Consider the following 21,229-nt stretch of genomic DNA (forward strand, 5'->3'; position numbering starts at 1 on the left):
GTATTGCTACTTGTATTGCTACTTGTATCATCAAGCATAATGCTTTTTATAGCAAACGTTTTTCATTTCAATCATGTGTTCGTTCTAACTATCTTCATAACTTATAAAATACAGACGTTACTTTAAAATAAGAGAATGATTACGTCCTACGCGTAATACACTAGTCATACATGTTAACCAATAACTCAAACTCTGCAAAGTCATTGGGTTTTACTGGCTGACTCAGGCAACCCAGTTGCTACATTAGAAATATCATTGATGTATCTGATGTTTCAGAAATCTAAACTTTATTTGCCTGAAGAGTTCTCCGTGTACATACAAAGTCTTTCAAAGGATTCAGACGGAGGAAGGTTTGATCCGACAAGTCACATCAATATGCCGTCTATCAAACTGAGGAATGTAAAAAAGGTCAGGGGTCGTAATGACGTCTATTTACATATTTATTACCATTCGGTAAAAGGAATTATCGAACATCCGTGTTGTATATAGTAGTAAAGTTTCCCTTTCAGACCTTGTGGTCTATGGGGCAGATTATGTAAAGTCATCTGTTTCTGTGGCCTACGGTTAACAAGGGTATCATGTGGCCAGCACAACGACCAACCGCCTTTACTTTCCATAACTAATGGCAGGTACCCATTAGAGCTGTGTGGACGCCCGAAGATACCGAAATTAATAAATCCCAGTCTTCACCAGGATTCGAACCCAGTCCCCGCTTTGGAAGTCAAGCGCTTTACCGCTCAGCCACCGCGCCTTATATATAGTTATATATAGTGCTGCTCATTTAACCCTTTCCAACCAAAAAGCGAGCTATTTATAGTTTCCCCGCCTTGTATGGAAATCTCAAATACACATGAATATTCATATTATCTGATGTTAAAAATTGTATTTGAAGTAGACTCATATATATGCGTGGAGGTGCGATGGCCGAGTGGTATATGCATTGACTACCGATCCGAGAGGTCTCGGGTGCGAATCTTGATTAAGACTGGGATTTTTAATTTCGAAATCTTTGTACCTGACATTTGTTGTCGAAAAGTAAAGGCGGTTGGTATCTGTCTCCCAAACCGTTTAATATATGAGACCCCATACCAGCATTGATTATAATGCAGCCCTCCATTTAGAAAAAAAATGTATCCACCGTTGTTTTATGACGACACATTAGAGCTATTAGAGTATGGATTGGGTCCCCTGAGCTAGCCAGGGAAACCAGTGACTTGGCAGAATGTAAGTCACTGGTTAATATGCATGACTAAATGCTTGACGCGTAGGACGTAATCATCATCTTTTTTTAAGTAACGTCTGCATTATATAAGATAAGATAAGATAATACCAGATAATGTTAATAATTATTTAAGAGGTCAGAATTTTTTAACAAGTTTTTTTTATATAATAAACAAGAAAAACAAGAAATAATAATTTAAACAAAATATATTTAGTGCAATTGTATCATTTAGTTTGGATCAGTCATGGGATTAAATATGTAATAGATCTTAACTAATAATTATAAATTTGTGCCATTACCAATAGTTTTACCGTTTTATTTTGCTTAGCGCAATGTTATGCCTTTAGCTTTCTCAATGCTCTATGATCCTATCTGCGGCCTCACAGAACGAGACAGCTGGAGGTCACTCTCAAAGGCCGCGGAATACACGTGGTTATGCTTGCCCTGGATGTGGCAAAATATGTAGGTCACAGGTGAGGCTGCGCAGCCACTGGAAATACTGCATTCCTCATTAATCTTCGTACTCGAAGACAAGCCTTATTATAATTATGATCCTATCTCTAGTCTGAACCAGTCTTGTCTTTTTTTTATTCTTGTTTTGTCCGATGCAAAATTTCAAAATGATCCGAGATTGAGTGTGGAAGAAATAACGTGTACAAAAATTTTACAAGATAGACAGACAGATTGAGTAGTTATAAGCTTTGTAAAAAGATAGGAAGGAATAATGTCACAAATATTTTTTTTTAGTTGTACAATAATGAACTAGCTGTGGATATTATCAAGTTAGATGCTTTCCAAGATGAAATTACCGTTCTATTCGGGACCAACGGAGCTGGCAAGTCCACCACTCTCAAGATGATCTATGGTGAGTTAACTATCAAATGTATAGATCATATATCTGACACAGTACATAGTATATAAGTGGGAGAGTTCTGAGTTATTGTGACAGCAGGAGTGATACCCCTTAAGGAGGGTCTATAAGTTCATGAAAAGTGTGTTTAGTTGGCTCTTGCTCCTGAGTTACCACATTGACCAAAGGATCTTGATGTGTATTGTGAGACCAATCGTTTTACAAGGCCTGAACACTGCCTGCAACGTCACAACCTGTGGGCAGTTTAGACCAATTGCTCGTTGACACCTCATAGATCCGTGACGATGCAGGTCAGTGTTGAATCTAGACACCGGTTGTGTGTCTTGTGGTACTTGGGAGAGATGTGCCCTGCTCTGGAGATCCATGGGGCTAAGTATATCTTAATCATTATTGTGTTTTATATATGTTGGTATCAGTTCATCATGCATCTTATGTGTACATGAGAGTAATCGCATTAAAAAAAGTTTATAGTCTCCTCAACTACTTCTAGAGAGATATTAAAATTTTACTAAGACAATGATATTCTAAGGATTGCAATAGTAGCCAAAGGCTGCCAAAGACTAACCTACAGAGATGTCTGCAAGTGAGACATGAGAACCACAGGCATCAACGAAAGTATGTGGGAGGACCAGACAGCATGGAGACAGACTATGCGTGCTAGTACGAACGCCGAGAGCAAACGAAACGAAGCTGCTCTATCAGCTAGCCCTAAAACAGATGCACATACATGCACAAACTGTGTCAAACTCTGCCGCTCCAGAATAGGCTTGATTAGTCACACAAGATTCTTCCCCATCTCAAGACGAAACCAAAGCCAGTAACTCATTTAGGCGCATTCATTGTCTTCCGAGACAGAAGGAGCCATCTAATAGTACAAACATATGTATGCCATTTATGCTTATATTGCAATCCATGGTATTTTTGCACGCTGCCATCTTCGGTCGTCCTGCGGGAGGTTCGGACTAGGAAGTAGATTATCTTGAACTCTGAGGTAACTTCCGAAACATTTACAACATTTGACATCCAACATAGGGCCGGATATAAGGGAAAGCATGAGGGGCTACTGCCCAGGGGAGTCCACAAGAAACGGGCCTCCACAAAAGAGAAAAAATATGTTTCGGCGGGTCAGCGACGTTACTTTTTTTTTTCTTGAGACTTTGAAAAAGAGATTGAGATTGACCTTTTACAAAACAATTAGATCAATTAGATAATCATTATATGACATCAGTTAGGCCAGGTTCACATCTGTCTTCACCTTCAATTTCACCAATCCCTGTCAACCTTCTTTCTCCATTCCTCTCTGTCATTGGACTTTGATATAATTTCAATATGATATTCTTTCTTTAAATATTGAAACCTGCCTTTTTACCTGCCAGGGTGGACCACTTCGGAGACGATTTTGAGTTTGAGTTGTAACCTTTTTTTTAAATATTATTTTCTCATTTTTAACGTGAAAACTTTGAATCTTAGAGTTGGCTAGTAATATACATATATATATATATATATTTTTTTATATAATATATAATTATGATTATATAAAATATGTAAATATAATTCAGACCTGGAGCATCCACATACTTAGTCCGGCCCTGAAAATAATTCACGAACAATTCATAAAATACGCACTTGGACATAGACATGTACTTATAGTATGCAATATTCTCTGACCAATTACTAAAGGCTCGGAGCCCCCCACTGAAGGCAGGGCCTACGTCAACGGTTACGATGTGGTCAACAATCCCAAGAGAGTAGCTGAGTGTATAGGCATGTGTCCTCAAGAGAGACTGTGGCTCAACAAGCTGACCTGTAGGGAGCACTTGCATTTTTATACCATGGTGAGTATACAGTATACTTTTGTTGGAGTTGTTTGCAGATGGTGGCGTAAAACCTACCCAATGGCATTACACTCACAAGGTTTTGTTTTTGAGGATGGGTTTGGGGGGGGTGAGCTAAAAACCTATTTTCAATTTATGGAAACATAACGCCTTTTAACTCTTTCTCTCCGTAATTTTTTTTTCTCATTCCGATAGTATTATTCGTTTTGCTCATTTGTATTTCCCTATCTTGTTTAGATTAAGCTTCAATAACTTTTTTGTTTGTTATCAGAAAATGTTGTATTAGGTATTGATTTATAGGAGACTGCATGCTCTTTTTACACAACACAAATTAAAGTTTATAAATTCAAAAACTAATTTAGTTTAATGGGAGTTCAAATCAACTTAGACATAATCACTCAGTTTGTCTGATACAATTTTGTACACATTTTTTCCCCACGCCCATCGTCCAATCAAATTAAAACTTTACGTAATTGTTCATTGTCCATGATAACAAAGAAAGTTTTTTTCTCCTAATGTTTTTTTTTTCTTTTTCGGTAATCCTTTTTGCCTTATAATCTAAATCACCAATTTGACGCCTTCACGCTCTGGTCTAATTTTATTTCTCAGCTGGCTTTTCTTTGAGGAAGCCTTTGAGTGCGTCGAGTGGCTAGCATCCATAATTTAGGGTAGCCAATAAATGTGGGTGGATGCAAGTACTTAAGGATGTCGTAATTTCGAAATCTCACCTTCACCTGGGGTTTCGACCACTCGCTTCGGAAGTCAAGCGATTTGCCACCAAGACCCCAATCCAGATTCCTCAGCGCCCCCCACCTCCCACTGAAAAAAAAAGGAAATATACGTATATGGTAAGGTTTACACATTTCATCTCTGAACCCTTTTAAATGGATCTAAGACGTGGACACTATACAGAAAACAACTAAGACTACTTGAACGCTTTCACCAAAGATGCTTGCGCTCCATCATGGACATACGGGGGCAAGACCGCACTACAAACAGCGATGTCCTTGCGAACGCCGGTATGGGCAGTATAGAGGGATGTAGTGTAACTGAGTTGATTTTCTGCGTGCGTCTAGCGTGTCAGAAGGTCATGCCGAGTGTGTGTTTGATGTCCAGTGTGTGTGTGTGTATAGTACTGCATCAGTTTTTATACGAGACGTGCTAGTTTCATTCACTGTTTACTGTAGTCTAATTTTGTCGAATAAAGCCATGTTATTGGTTTACTAGTATTTGTTGTTTCATTACAATGTATTCGACAAAATTATGTATCTGGATTAGTGTTGGATTCCTTAATCTACAATGGATAAATTACTTAGACCGAAAGAGTTGGACATTGATCCTAATGCTCCTCTGGCCAACGGTTAAAAAGCAGGATGTCATATGGCCAGCACAACAACCAAACCCCTTTACAGCCGCCTGCTTGCAATGCACACAACGCACAATGGGTAGCGACGGCCCTGGCCGCATCCATTTTTCTCCATTGCATCTACCGTTCCTATTGGCGCCTAAGCTGGCACGTATCCCGTATGGAGGACGAACGTATGCCAAAGGCAGTCTTTTTTGGTGTGCCAAAAGGTGGTCGACGTAACAGAGGTGCACCACGGAAACGCTTCAAAGACCAGCTTAGGCGCCAACATGCCTTGGCTGACATAGAAGAGAGCACCTGTTTGCATGCAGCCTCAGAACTAGACAGCTGGAGGTTAAAGGCCGCGGGATACACATTTGAGACCAAAAGAAAATCCGCTGCCTAGGACAGACGCAGACGGCGAAAGGAAAATCTAAATCGACCACCTGCGGACTATGGTTATGCTTGCCCTGGGTGTGGCAAAATATGTAGGTCGCATTTGGGGCTGCCAATATGAGCCAACAGGACAGTGGCCAGTCCTGCAATGTGCTATAATAGCTTGCTCAGGCCTGGACAGTGCGGTCATGGCGCCTCATGCGCCCCGAGACTTCACGGGCTTTTTGGTACTTGTCCCAGCACTCAAACCACCCAGGTGGGCCAAGGAGTCTGCAATAGTGTTGCCAGTCACACCTATTTGACTTGGTACCCACTGCATTATTACAGGGTACCCATTAGAGCTGGGTCGACTTAGAGGCGACTAAAAGTCCCGAAATTAAAAATTCCAGCCTTCACCAGGATTCGAACCCGGTCTTTATTTCAACAACCGACGAAGTATTGTAGATGTAAGTTTTAAAATTATTCCCGTCTTTGAAACTAAACATTGACAGTGCACGGATTCATCTCACTAAGACCTTCAAGAATATCTCTGAATCATTTAACAAAGCCTTCCACTATTTCTTATTATCTGACGTCATGTGAAAATGACTTTTAAAATAAATTTAAGTTAAGAAATATTTAAGATCGACTTTAACTTTTATTGATAAGTTTTCAAGTTTGAAATCCAGAAAAGAACAAAACAACAACATTGTAATTTACTCTAAAGCCGCATTGTTGTAAAATTAAATTAATGATACATTGCAATAAACAACGAAATTCTACACTCCTTTTATAGTTATTGAACAATTAATTAATGTTGGTAATTATTAAGTATATGTTTTATGGCTTAACGAAATAAACGGGAATATTTGGGGGGGGGGGGGGGTGACACCCTGAGCTGACCGCACCGGGTAACACCCACGCTAGTGGCGCCACTGGTAAGTTGAACTTTCTTTTCAGCTTTTTAAAGTGGCGAAGCAGTCTGTGATCCGGTATGTGGACGCCTTTCTTAAAGACGTTGGCTTGGCAGAGGTCAGCGATGTTTACACTCTCAATCTGAGCCCAGGTCAGAGGAAGAGACTCTGTATCGCCGTGGCATTCATTGGAAATAAACGAGTAAGCTATCGTACTGTAGGAACAAACAATTAGCCTCAGTCATCATTAGCCTGTACAGTTGTATGCTAACAAATGTATACCGTTTAAAAGACGAGTAAATAAATCTTTAAACTTTCAGCCGCTTTTTACATAATTTACAGATACACACATACCATGCCAATAAATAATTCAATAATTAGCCAACCTTTTAGTACATCCGGTATAAAGCTTTCTAACGTTTTGCTAAGCTTTCAATAAACCATATAATAATTATTGTGCACCTTTCTGGACTATAGAATCCTATTTCTAAGCTCCTCTCCTTGTAATAACTAAGCTCATATCAGCTCACTTTGTATGTCCGGTAAAAAGTTTGTACACGTTATTTCTCCCACACCCAATCTCGAATCAAGCTGAAATTTTGCACAATTATTTCTTTTACCTGACAACATAAGAATCAATTTAAAAAAAAAACAAAATAATTAGTTTATTAACTGTTGATAATTAATTATTAAGTTTGGTGTCTTGAACAATGGAGAGAAATTTTACAGTCCAGTACTATGTTGGGATCTGACCACCAACTAGCTTCCTCCACATGTCTCGGTTCTGTGTGAGTATCTCCAACTGTCCCTATGTCTTCCCCACCAGCTTACATTAGTAACATTAAGATCAAATGAATATAAAATTTCTAAATCAAAACATTCGTTTATATACACATATTTTTTAAAATACATTTTTGTCTGCAGGTGATCTTATTAGATGACCCCTTTTCAGGTCTCGACCCCACCTCCAAGCGGGACATTTGGAAATTTCTGAAATCTAAAAGGCTCTTTCGAACGATTCTGGTAGCGACCCCGTCCACGGAGGATGCACTAGCTGTGGGCGATAACATTATAGTTATGTCCCAAGGCGTGATCAAATATCGTGGAAAACCGCAGGCACTGGACAAAACATATGGTCAGTAGGCTAACATTTAGTGGGGGAGATAACTGCCTTTTTCAAGGAGAGTCTACTGCCATTTGAAACCAAATATGAAAGTTGCTAAGTATCAATGTATACGGTTATCAAACTAGTGAAACAGTCTTTGAATACACCGATTAAATGTTTTGACATTCAGCATTATAGATATCATATAGATTACACAATAGGTATCGAAACTAGTAAAACATATTACATAATAATAACGGGCCCAAAATACGAGTGCGTGTATGTGTCGGGAGCGCATTGTTAATGCGAGTCCTTCCAAAAAAAGTCAAAAGTCTATGTCGGAGAAATTACGATGCGCAGGTTAAAACAAAATGGAGATTCCAAAGAGCGAACAAGAGAGAAATAGAGAGAGATGGACAGTGAGAGAGAGCGGGCCTTACAATGTCCGTGTAAGAGATACACTCATTCACGTTCTAAAAAGTATGTTTGGGGGGTCGTTAAAATATATATATTAGAGCAGTTCCCACCGGCTACGCTCGTTGATTTGTTCGTGGCCTAAACTCCCACTTCATTTCTTTAAATTTTTTATAAACGGGCCACTTTTTAATGACCCCCTTACATAAATTTTTAGCCCGTGAATTAGTGTATCTCTTAAAATGGCATTGTACGGCCCGCTCCCTCTCTCTCTCTCTCTCTCTCTCTCTGTTGATTTTTAGTTAGTAAATTGTTTAAACACCAAGCTAATAAATAAAGAGTTATTGGCCAGCAATATATCTCTACCATTTTTTTCCCCGTATAGCCATTTCCAATGTAAGACATGCCACTATACCTTGCAGGTTTTAGCTTCATGATGAACATCTCTATCAAGCCTGAATGTAATGTGAAGGAAGTAGTCCGTGTCCTACGTTCCCACGTTCCAAAAGCCAAAGTTTCTGTAAGTTGAAGAGTCCTTAACTTCTTTATACATTTATTTGAAATGAGCTCCAGCCAGGGATTATTGATCATGACTTTCTCAAGATGTAGTAGGCTTACATATTTCATATTGATAAGCTATCAGTGTTGATGGTGTAACTCTCGACAGCTAATCCAGCCTCACCTTGCAGGCGTAAATTTGGAACGCAAACACAAATAAACAAAAAAAAATATCTAACAAGAAGAACTCCACATTTACAACTTAATATCTCAATAATGTTGAAGTTATTTGTTGATACAATTGGTTAGCGTGTCCACCCAAACTGGATGCTGGGCATCTGGGAAAAAATATTTAAAAAAAATTATTTCTGACCTATTTAGCCAGTTTATTCAAATGTTTTGCTACCGAATGTGAAACAGAAATATTGTCTGATCTCTTTGTGGGTCACTTCTGTCCCTTACGGCTACAGCTGAACGGTGCAAGATCACGGTTGTTTACTACTTTGTTACTTTGTATCACCACAAGATCAAGACGTCTGTGTGAAGTTACTCAACGAACCTTTTTATGTGGTGTGTCTGTTCTCTTTACCTCGCTTAAATCAACTCATTCCGGCTGTCTGTCTGGGTCTGTCTTGTCAAAATCTTGTAGACGTTATTTCTCCCACTTCCCATTCTCGGATCAAGTTGGTACTCTGTACAATTTTTCATTGTCGATGACAACACACAAATCACTAAAATATATACCGATTTTTTAAATTAATTTGTCTAAAATGATTGATTTAAAATAACTGATGGAGTGTCACTGACTATAAGTTCTGCACTACTAAATTATATTTTAGACTTTACTTGTTTCAAGAAGGTTTTATAATTGTTTGTTTTAGTTCAACAATTAGAGTTCCTGTAATCACATTAAATTTTTAAACAAGGATCTTTAATGCAGTCTTTGTCTTGGTCTGTATATCCTAACAGTTTTTTTTTGTCAAAACAATACCCCAAAAAAAATACGCATAAAGTTATATAATTGATCTCTGCAGCTGATTCGGTTTTGTGTTTGCTGCTTTTCTGTTCTGCCTAGGAAGAAACTGAGAAAGAGTTGCAATTTCTCTTGCCAGGTGATAAAATGAACCCGTTCCCAGCGCTTCTCCGGGATCTGGAAGCCAGAAAAGATCAGCTGGACATTTCCAGCTACGAAATTCTGACCACATCCATCAAGGACGTACTGCTCGGGTAAGTAACACAATTCAAATGAGTGATTTAAGTATAGGATTCCTTGACCACATCCGTCTAGACATACTGCAGTTGTAAGTACCGCTATTCAATTGAGTGGTTAAAAAAATGGATTTCAAAGACCATATCCATCAAGACATGCTGTTGATGTAAGTACCACGATTCCAATGAGTGATTCAAATATGTAATCTATTAGATCGCCATACAGAATGTCCTGTGGAAGTCGACCTACTGGCATTCTTCGAACGTGGCCAAGCCAGCCAAGGCGTCTGCTGCTGATAACCTTGGCTTTGAGTGATTCAAATATGTATTTTTTTTCTATTGATCTTGAAACTGTGACGATTCCCCACACACACACAGAAACACACACATACAAAGATAACTGAAAAAGCGGTGACCTGGGAGGCTAGGCGTGTGTCATATGTAGAAACTAACCCTAACCCAAACTGTCGCGCTAAGAGTTAATTGAAATATGGTAGAGAAGAAGGGAAAATACTTAACAATTTTTTGAGTAAGGGGTCCTGGTTTAAAAGAGATCTGTACGGTACACTACAATGTTGGACAGTGGCCCAGCATATTTTTTACCTCGCTAATATATTAACCGATCATAATAGAAGGCCTGGACACTGACCTGCAACGTCACAACATGTGGGCAGTTTAGACCAATAGCTCGTTACCACGTTGTATAATTTCGGGATTTTTATGGCGCCACTGAGTCCATCCAACTCTAATGGGTAACTGACTTTAACTGGGGAAAGTAAAGGCGGTTGATCGTTGTGCTGGTCTTAAGACACCCTGTTGAAACAGATGACCTTAACCTCATAGACCTCATGGTCTGAAAGGGAAACTCTATTCTCTCTCTCTCTCTCTCTTTCTCTCTACTCTTAGCTTTCTTGGTCAACATTTTTCTCCAAAATAGTGCGGTCTAGGGCTATGTCTTACAAGTAATCCTAACTACACATGAATCAATCTTTTAAAATTCCAATAAGTTCATTAATTAGTGGTAATTAATTAATTTTGTTATATTTGGAAAATGTACTAAATTCTAAAACAGTTGGCTAACGTAGAGAATTAGTTTGTTCCATAAAAATGTCAAACCAGCAATGGACTATTAAAACCTTCAAAACACGTTGATCTCTCTTCATGGAAGATCTATTTCGAATTCCATCTCGAGCAGACAATTTTTGTTTGTTTTTGAAAAACACAGAACTGAAGCTTTCTCCCATACTATTGATTTCATTATCGTTTTAAAATAATTATAGTAATTGCACTCCCTGTATTCAAATGAAATGTACGCATATGGCTAAAAAAAAAAAGTACATGTAAAATAGTCCTTTAACTATAAGGAAGTCACAAGTAACTCTACAAGGTTATTAGGTTTTTGGATGTACCTATGTTTTGCTAAATGGTCATGCTAAATGGTATATCTTACTAACTTAGGGTTTGGCCTATTATGAAACAACAAACTCCTGCGGACAACAGATCCGTAGCCACGAAGTCATCGAGAGAACAGACGACAGCAGCGGAGAAAGAAGAGGAGTATGGAGTGCACACGTCATCGTCAAAGGTAAACGCTCTTTGCACGCGGTACTCAAGTTTGTTGAGTGGCTTTGTTTTATACACCAAGGTCAATCGTCATGGAAGGCCGTAACACTGACTTGCTACGTCGCAGCCTGTGGGCAGTGGAGACCAATTGCTCGTTGCCACGTCACATTTCCATGCGACGACTAAGTTGCATCCACGCATCTTTTTGGTCTGAGCTACTCATCTGCCTCCATAGTTCACGACCCTTACCCGAAGCGTCCCTTTGGAGACCAGTGGTCATGTCACACGTCGGTTACTGTTACTTTTAAAAGTAAATAAGATAGTTATAGATAATGTGTTTAAACTGCCTTAAGGCTGCGACGTCGCAGGTAAGTTTTGTGGATCTCTATATCGAACAGTCTTGAATGCAAACAATGTTATGTGTTTTATACACACACACACACAAAAGTAAGAAATTAAACACATTTATACAAAATCTGGCTTGAGAAAAGCCTATTTTACAAACAAACCTTATATCAACTCGGTCTGTCTGGTACAATTTTTGAAGACGTTGTTTCTACCACACCCATTCTTGGATCAAGCTGAAACTTTAATTTAGTTAGTTAATTATTTGCTTGATATTGAAAATGGAAAATGAATATAATGTCATACACAGATGCCAACGTAGCTCTTTCACTTGGGAAGCGTGGTCGAGAGGCCAAGTGCGCTTGAACTTGGCTTGGCTTGGCTACCTAGAAGGGGGCTCGACACCCGACTCGGGTAGAGTTGTGTTTACTGAGCGCCTAAAGCAGTGATTCCCAAAGTGGTCAATATAGACCCCCAGGGGTCTACGAAGACCTCCAAGGGGTCTATGAAAATGAAAAAATAAATTGGGGGTCTATGAGATGTCTACGGGGGTCTACGATAATAGATTTCATTTAAGCAGGTCGTTACTTAATTTTCATATTTCATTAATGTAATTATTTCCTACACTAATCTATGATTTGTACCCGAGTTAATCCTTTCAATATTTATCCTGCTATTCAAACAAAAAATTGTTGTATTCAATTCCAATATTTATTTAAATAGCTTAATTTAGTCCACATGTAACTTATGTTTAGAAAAACAAATGTAGACTGTACAGCGTTGATTATTTAAAATTGGGATTCATTCCTTCCTTTTTAAACAATTGGTTGCCTAAGTGACTTTTTATGACGATATGAAACCAGTTACACTGGAGGATCATCTGAGATAATGCCACCTTGACAAATATAAAGATTTGAAAAAACTTAAAAACACTCAAAGATAAAGTTCAGAATAGACCCACAAAATCTCTGTTCGACATCATATAGAGAAGATGATGGTTTGTGAGCGTCTTACAATATCTCTTTACGTTATAGCAAAATACGGAAAACAGCAAAGGTCAAACATTGAATTTACCAGCTGTTTAATACAAACCTACATCTGTTATTATTAAAAGAATTTCTTAAAGCAACAATACAGTTCAAAGTCGCTTCGGTGGCATGAGTTATAAAATTAAAAACTTCTTATGTAAATCTTTGCAATAGACATAAATACAGTTTGGCCTGATAAGGTGTAGCGCTGTGTGCTACAAACTGTCTAATGGTCCCCGTCTCCTTATATTTCCTTAGGGTTGACTCCACGAGACCTTTCCCATGTTTGGGTATAGCTGCAAGGCAGCAGAGTTTTGAATTAAGTTTTCCTTTTGCTAGGTGGGTATCAAGCCAAGGCTAATGAGTCCTTCCTGCTCGGAGCTAATTGGTTTAGGCGACAGTTACACGCCTTCGCCCCTTCTCCTGTTAATGAAAACAGCTCCGCAGATTTAATATTTGAGCCACACGTGAAAGATCAAGAAATACACAAGAAACTGCTCTTTGCGAAACCTTTTACAATGATACTTAAGGCTAATTAATTAATTAGTATTTAATGTTGGAAAGACTACTTTATAGAACAACAAATAGTTGTGTAGTTTTAAATTACTTTCTCACTCTTCAACTCACTACAGTTAAATTTGTTTTAAAAAATGTTGATGAATTGAGCAGGGGGTCTACCGAAAACCAGAAAACATGGCAAGGGGTCTACGAGACAAAAAAGTTTGGGAACCACTGGCCTAAAGGCACCCAGATACCCCCTCCCCCCCCCCCCCACTGGTCCACAAATGAGATTGGACCAAAAGCTATAAGCTATGAGCATGCTATAAGCATGAAGGTATCGCTATATAAAAAGCTATAATAATAATAATACGATTTATTGTTTGTTTATATTTATATATTTTATATTTGCTTGTTGTGTATTATCTATAACTATCTTATTTACTTTTAAGAGTAACATAAAAAAAATGTTCAAATTAATTAAATTATGGAACATAAGGAATTATTATTACAAATATCCACATAAAAAAAAAGTAGCTTTATATGGATATTTCTATAACCCTGATTGTTACGAATGGCCTTTTCATTTATTTCTCTTTGCATTCTGTTGTTACCATGTATCACCACATAGCAATTATTTTATCCTTAAGGCTGCCTTTCCTGTCGTTTCTTAGGATGTCCCATTTCCTTTTCTTGATCTTGGGCCTTAATGAAGATCCGAATGCGATCTAAACATTTTTTATTTTGCTCGCATTGATGTATGCAAAATTTCTACTTATACCGAAAAAAAAAATTCAATGAAGAAATGTTTCGGACAACGATGTTTCTGTATTTTTTTTTATTTTTTTTTTTGCATTTTATTAAAAAGTTGTTTTTTTTTTTTATAATACAATAAATCTAAGACCAGCAACTCACCGAAAGAGAGTTGCAGATTATAATGAGATTTATCGACCCATTATCAATATTTACTTCTCTTCATTGTCCGTACTATTATTTATTGTTTTGTTTGTGTTTGTGTTTTTAGCACTACCACGACGAACTGGACCAAGATATGTTCAACCAGATGATTCTCTACGAGCGGCCAGGCTACTTCAAGCACCGCTTCAGGCAAATGAAGGCCCTCTTTTCCATGAGGTGCATGGTGTTCCTTAGAAACAAGAACTCCACTGTCCTGATCCTCTCCATCCCAGTGGCCTACACACTTCTAGGGATGCTGCTGGACTATCATTCCAAGCCAGTCCCCAAGGCTACTCCGGTGATGCTAGGTCTTGAGGACCTCCCCGCTTCGCTAGTCTACCCGATTATCTTCCACAACTTGACCATCTCTGGGATTCTCCAAAAGTATATGAGCCTGCTGCAGGGGCGTGGTCGCGTGGTAGAATACTATGTAAAACTACAAGATGTGCGTATTATTTAAATGTGTTACTAGATAAGTTGTTACAGAAGCTTACAAGCAGAAGTGAGATAGAACTGCCAAACAGAAGGGAATTCCCCCCTTATCTTGTCACTGACAAACAGAAGTGGCATGGAACTGCCCCCTTGTCTTGTCACTGACAAACAGAAGTGGCATGCAACTGCCCCATCGTCATGTCACTGACAAACAGAAGTGACATGCTACTGCCCCATCGTCATGTCACTGACAAACAGAAGTGACATGCAATTTCCCCATCGTTATGTCACTGACAAACAGAAGCTGCATGCAACTGCCCCATCGTCATGTCACTGACAAACAGAAGTGACATGCAACTGCCCCATCGTCATGTCACTGACAAATAGAAGCTGCATGGAACTGCCCCCTTGTCATGTCACTGACAAACAGAAGTGACATGCAACTGCCCCATCGTTATGTCACTGACAAACAGAAGCTGAATGCAACTGCCCCATCGTCATGTCACTGACAAACAGAAGTGACACGCAACTGCCCCATGGTTATGTCACTGACAAATAGAAGTGGCATGGAACTGCCCCCTTGTCTTGTCACTGACAAACAGATGTGACATGCAGCTGCCCCATCGTCATGTCGCTGGCAAACAGAAGTGAAAAGATGTGTGGCTTATTGTGGCATTCATAGTTTGGCTACAATAACTTATGGGGGGGGGGGGTCGAGTTTGAATTGGATATTTGACTTAATCTGAGTAGTTTGTTTCTAATGTCGGCACAGATATCTCCCACAAATGCGTTTTCCTTTAACGATTCTCAATGCTGACGGTGATATGCTCAGGATGTTACAGTAATATTTGGTTTAGTAGGAGGCGCGCTGGCTGAGCGATAAAGCGCTTGGCTTCCAAAACTGGGTTTGAATCCTGTTAAAGACTGGGATTTTAAATTTGGGAATCGTCTGGCGCCTCTGAGTCCATCCAGCTCTAATAGGTTCCTGACATTAGTTGGGGGAAAAGAAAATGCGGTTTGACGTTTTATTGGCCACATGACACCCACGTTAACCGTAGGTCACAGAAACAAATGACCTTTACATCATCTGCTGTATAGATTAAAAGTTATTTGTTTTATAATTACTTTATCATAGGCACTTAAAAAGAGCAAAACACAAAAACTCTTGATTGTTGTTTCCTGTTGGCTTTTACACCTGGAACAACACTTGATCAGTATTGGTTTCTTTTTTCACCAGCTTTCCAATACCTCTTTGTGGAAACCCTACCTTCTGCTGCAGAAAAAATACCCCATTGAGACACTTATCGAGAGAGTCCGTTACACTCTAGCGCACATATTGAGTCGGGACGATTCAGAGCACTTTGCTTTGTACATCGGTTCATTGAATTGGAAGGACAAACCGATAGCGGTGAGTTTTTGTGTTGTTTTAAATCTGGAAGATTCCACCTCTCGTGGCCTCAACATGGCGCATCGCTGGTTACTCACGGGATTCTTTGAGCCAACGAGATTCACTGCGTACGAGGTCCGGGATGGGAATTCAACGTAGGTCCGGTAATGCAGTTCAAAGGCAGGGCTGCAGGCCATCATATAATAGGTATGAGTAATCTCCCCTGCCAAGTCAATGGAAGTCGAGAGCCGAGAAGTCTGTGCAACGAATGACGATGTGACCTAGCCCAGTTATGGATTTGTACTGTAAGGAAGCTTCAGACGGAATTCTGGGTCATGAGCTCCCGGTCCACTCCTGACTGGAATACTCTGTAGCCGTTAAGGCGGTGGGGCGCTTTGCTGCTCCGTTTCCCCGAATCTGACTTTTTTTAAGGTTGTTTTAAATCAGGTGTTTTGGATCTGTGTGGTCACGTTGTACCCAGCGTTTGAAATACAATTGTCTCATTGTTTATTTTCTATGATTCTCAAGCAAACAAGCAATAGAGAAAAAATAATACTTGTAATAAACAAATCTTATCTAAGCAAAGGAGAAGATGCTGTGTATTGTTATTAATACTGAATATAAATAAGTATGCAAAAAACATATCAAAACGTAATAATTGGACTAAATCCATATTTCTTTATTTATTTCACTTCTTTTAAAACCAAATTAAATAATTATACACCAACAATTAATTAACTAATTGGATTGATTTTTTTAATAGATTCATGTCTTGCATAGTTTAATGAATAATTGCAAACTTTTAATTTGATCCGAGAATGGAAAATGGAAGAAAAACATGATAGAACGTTTTACCAGACAGACGGACAGACAGACAGAGTGAGCTTTGTACAAATATTTCTAAACCTTATCCTTATTCTTTTACCCTATCGCCCAAGACAACGATACTGCAGTTTTTTTCTTAACCTTGTATATTCTTCGTTTCAGCTTCAACTATTCACCACGGCGTGGATTCAGTGTGTGATTGGTGAGGAGTTCTCTCTCCAGGGCGGCGTCCGCTATCACAGTAGTTCCCTTCGAAGGTATCCTCGAGAGGTCCACCCCTGGAGTAGCGGGACAGTCCTCTTCTCTGTCATGTTCATGGCCTTGGTGTCTCTCCCCTTCACCTACAGCCTCATTGTTGAGAGAGTGAGTATCTGTTAGATGGAGTGAGTGAGTATCTGTTATAGTTTAAGGACTGTTGAGAGAGTGCGTATCTGTTATAGTTTAATGACTGTTGAGAGAGTGCGTATCTGTTATAGTTTAATGACTGTTGAGAGAGTGCGTATCTGTTATAGTTTAATGCTGGTGAGAGAGTGCGTATCTGTTATAGTTTAATGACTGTTGAGAGAGTGCGTTTCTGTTATAGTTTAATGACTGTTGAGAGAGTGTGTATCTGTTATAGTTTAATGACTGTTGAGAGAGTGCGTATCTGTTATAGTTTAAGGACTGTTGAGAGAGTGCGTATCTGTTATAGTTTAATGACTGTTGAGAGAGTGCGTATCTGTTATAGTTTAATGACTGTTGAGAGAGTGCGTATCTGTTATAGTTTAATGCTGGTGAGAGAGTGCGTATCTGTTATAGTTTAATGACTGTTGAGAGAGTGCGTTTCTGTTATAGTTTAATGACTGTTGAGAGAGTGAGTTTCTGTTATAGTTTAATGACTGTTGAGAGAGTGCGTATCTGTTATAGTTTAAGGACTGTTGAGAGAGTGAGTTTCTGTTATAGTTTAAGGACTGTTGAGAGAGTGAGGTTCTGTTATAGTTTAAGGACTGTTGAGAGAGTGCTTATCTGTTATAGTTTAAGGACTGTTGAGAGAGTGCTTATCTGTTATAGTTTAATGACTGTTGAGAGAGTGCGTATCTGTTATAGTTTAAGGACTGTTGAGAGAGTGAGGTTCTGTTATAGTTTAAGGACTGTTGAGAGAGTGAGTTTCTGTTATAGTTTAAGGACTGTTGAGAGAGTGCTTATCTGTTATAGTTTAATGACAGTTGAGAGAGTGCTTATCTGTTATAGTTTAATGACTGTTGAGAGAGTGCGTATCTGTTATAGTTTAAGGACTGTTGAGAGAGTGCTTATCTGTTATAGTTTAATGACTGTTGAGAGAGTGCTTATCTGTTATAGTTTAATGACTGTTGAGAGAGTGCTTATCTGTTATAGTTTAAGGACTGTTGAGAGAGTGCTTATCTGTTATAGTTTAAGGACTGTTGAGAGAGTGCGTATCTGTTATTGTTTTAGGACTGTTGAGAAAGTGCGTATCTGTTATAGTTTAAGGACTGTTGAGAAAGTGCGTATCTGTTATAGTTTAGGACTGTTAACCAACTAGATTCTGTTTGTTTAAATAGTGTAAAGAGCAATATTGCCTAGTATGTTTTTTTGCATATATACAGAAAATGCTTTAACTTTTTTAGTTAGCAACTCTGACGTGGTTGGAAATTGACCGCTTATGGTTTGCTCATAAAATGCCCAGAGTTAGCTTCACTGCGTAAATCTTAAAATTAATTAACTGTTTTTGTTTTTGTAACTAAAATATGTATATCAGAAATTTAATTTGTGTGTGCTCTTTTTCTTCTATAATAGAGCACATTTTAAACATGAATATTTTATTGATAAGTGGATTTTTTTTTAATTAAAGATATTTTAAAAAGTCCATAAAGAAATCATCAATTTGCAAGTAAATAATTTTCTTAACCAATATTACACTGACTTTTCAAAAAACTACTAGCGTTACGCTTTTGTACAAAGTCTTATCAAGTACCAATATTACGACCATGTTGTAAATAGTTTAATTTCTAGACTTTTTGCGCAGCAAAAATAGAAATTAAAATACCTACGACTTTCAGATACCGTAACACCACAACATTTGTAGCAGTGTGTACTCTTAAAAGTGAAGTAAAGTGCCCCTATCTGACCTTACGATCTATAGGGCAGAAAATGTAACGGTCATCTGTTTCTGTGGCCCACGGTTTACGAACACAACGACCAACTGCTTTCACTTTTAGTCAGTTACCCATTAGAGCTGGGTGGACACAGAAGCGCCCTAAAGATCCCGCAATTAAAAATCCCATTCTACACAAGGATTTGAACCCAGGACCCCAGGTTCGGAAGCCAAGTGCTTTACCACTGAACCACCACCCAACCTGCTAGTAAAGAATATTAATTTGATTTTAATAAAATTGCCACGTGCAGGGTGTACGCTTGACTGTCGTCTGTTCCACTACCACAGAATGCCACCAAACGCCTTCAGATCATGAACGGGGTCAGCATCTGGATGTACTGGCTGGGTCAGTTCCTGTTTGACATCACCTTCTATGGCATCATGGTCATCCCGCATCTGGTGGCGCTCTTCTTCTTCTCCGAGCAGGATTGGTGGATGCTGAGCGTAGGCGTGATGAGCCTCTACGGGCTGACCCTGTTCCCTTACTTGTACGCACTGCAGTTTTTCTTCCGACAGCCCGTCACAGGAGTTGGCGTAGTCTTGATGGTCAATGTATTTATTGGTGAGTAATGTGAGAGTACTCTCATTTCGGCAATCTTACTAACTAAAAAGTGGACGTTTTAATATGGCTTTAGTTAAGCCATATAATCATATAATGAATAGAGTAAAAAATCATTATATAGTTAAACCGGACAGCCATGGCCATGTTGAGGCCTCGGGGCAGAATTTTTGTGAAGGCCCCTACACTGCTTTGAAAATCTTTAATTTAAAAAATCCACTTATCAATAAAACACTCATGTCTAAAATTTACCCTATTACAGAAGAAAAAGAGCATATACAAATTAATTTTTCTGATATACATATTTTAGTAACAAAAACAAAAAATGAATTTTTTTTTACGATTTACGCAGTGAAGCTAATACTGGGCATTTTAAGAGCAAACCATAAGAGGTCACTTTCCAATCACGTCCGTGTTGCTTACTATACATGTTTAAGTATTTTCTGTAAAAAAAATGCGAAAAAGCAAAAGACATAATTTTACTGGGCAGCGGCCCACCTGCCCTTCCTTAGTCCAGCTCTGCTGGCAGTAATACAACTGTTTGAATACATAAGAAAGAAAGAAAATACACTAGGGAAATGAAAATCCGTTCTTTCCATTTAGCAATAAAAGTAATTGCTCAAACAAAGTTCTATATATATATATATATATAACATCTACATTTTTAATGGCGTCAAAAGTCAACCCTGACAAAAAAATCTGGAGCCTGCCAGCCTTAGGTAGCCTGCAATGCGATAGTACACCCTGTCAGCGAAGTTGCTGATACAAAGCCGTTCCTTTGGATACATCAGCTGCGTTGAGAAGGGAGAACTGCTGTGGGGGAGGGGGGGTGGCATGGTTCCAACCCTAGCTAATGCCATTTATCTCATGTCTGTAAGAGGATCCATCATCGCTTCAAGACTAAAAGTGGAACGTACATTTTAATGTTCTTTTAATCCTTAGTATAATGAAGATTCACTCTAAAAAGTCTTACGCGGATACCATACAGTGTCACTCCTTGTTGGCCATTATGGTTTATGTGTTGTTAATCACCCCGTGGACCAATTATGTGTCAGGAAAGAATAAATAATCTAATCTCTGAAGTAAAGTAATAAAATACTCTGAAAGACACAAAGATAAAGGCACATTTCTCATCCCATATGCTAGGACAAATTTGTACAAATACTCCTTTTTCCCTAGTGCTATTAGAGTATGGAATGGGTTGCCTGAGCTAGCCAGGAAAACCAGTGACTTAGAAAAATTTAAGTCATTAGTTAACATCCATGACTAAATGTATGACCCGTAGGTTGTATTTATCTTCTTTTTTGAAGTAACGTCTGTATTATATAAGATAAAATAAGGTAAAGTGACATTAGATTTACATAATTTACGATATTTACATCTGCATCCCACATCATACTGAGTAAACATTACCTACATATTCATTATTTACTGGTTTATTTTCTTGAGAATGCTATGTATATTAATATTACCGTATTAATTATTATTTTAAACTCAAAAACTATATTTCTGTTTACAGTGTTTAAAGTGATGTTTACCTATACAGGGAGATAACTGTGAATACTAAAATTATTTGTATTTTATTGGGTTCTTTCTCTTTTTTATCTACAAGTGTAAAAAATGTTTTGACATGTTTCGGATGTTCCTTCAGAGTTGAAGATAGTTTACTTCCTAGTCCAAACCTCCCGCAGGACG

General features: G+C 38.5%; 1 protein-coding gene across 1 annotated transcript; it reads left to right on the forward strand.

Annotated features, from left to right (window-relative positions):
- The first annotated feature begins 258 nt into the window (after positions 1–258).
- Positions 259–19,545, forward strand: LOC129928401 (phospholipid-transporting ATPase ABCA1-like). Its single transcript, XM_056042641.1, has 12 exons — positions 259–408; positions 1,970–2,087; positions 3,774–3,928; positions 6,609–6,764; positions 7,487–7,697; positions 8,504–8,601; positions 9,655–9,806; positions 11,247–11,373; positions 14,247–14,624; positions 15,849–16,019; positions 16,986–17,186; positions 19,264–19,545. The coding sequence occupies exons 1-12, from the start codon at positions 259–261 to the stop codon at positions 19,543–19,545; spliced, it is 2,199 nt and encodes a 732-aa protein (XP_055898616.1).
- Positions 19,546–21,229: the final 1,684 nt, after the last annotated feature.

This window comes from Biomphalaria glabrata, chromosome 9 (assembly GCF_947242115.1).
Source record: "Biomphalaria glabrata chromosome 9, xgBioGlab47.1, whole genome shotgun sequence".
NCBI classification, from domain to species: Eukaryota; Metazoa; Mollusca; class Gastropoda; family Planorbidae; genus Biomphalaria; species Biomphalaria glabrata.

Coding starts and splice junctions, on each gene's coding strand:
- LOC129928401 (XM_056042641.1), top strand. CDS start 259: ATGTATCTGATGTTTCAGAAATCTAAACTTTATTTGCCTGAAGAGTTC. Junction 7,698..8,503: donor GGCACTGGACAAAACATATG/GTCAGTAGGCTA, acceptor TATACCTTGCAG/GTTTTAGCTTCATGATGAAC. Junction 9,807..11,246: donor ATCAAGGACGTACTGCTCGG/GTAAGTAACACA, acceptor TTACTAACTTAG/GGTTTGGCCTATTATGAAAC.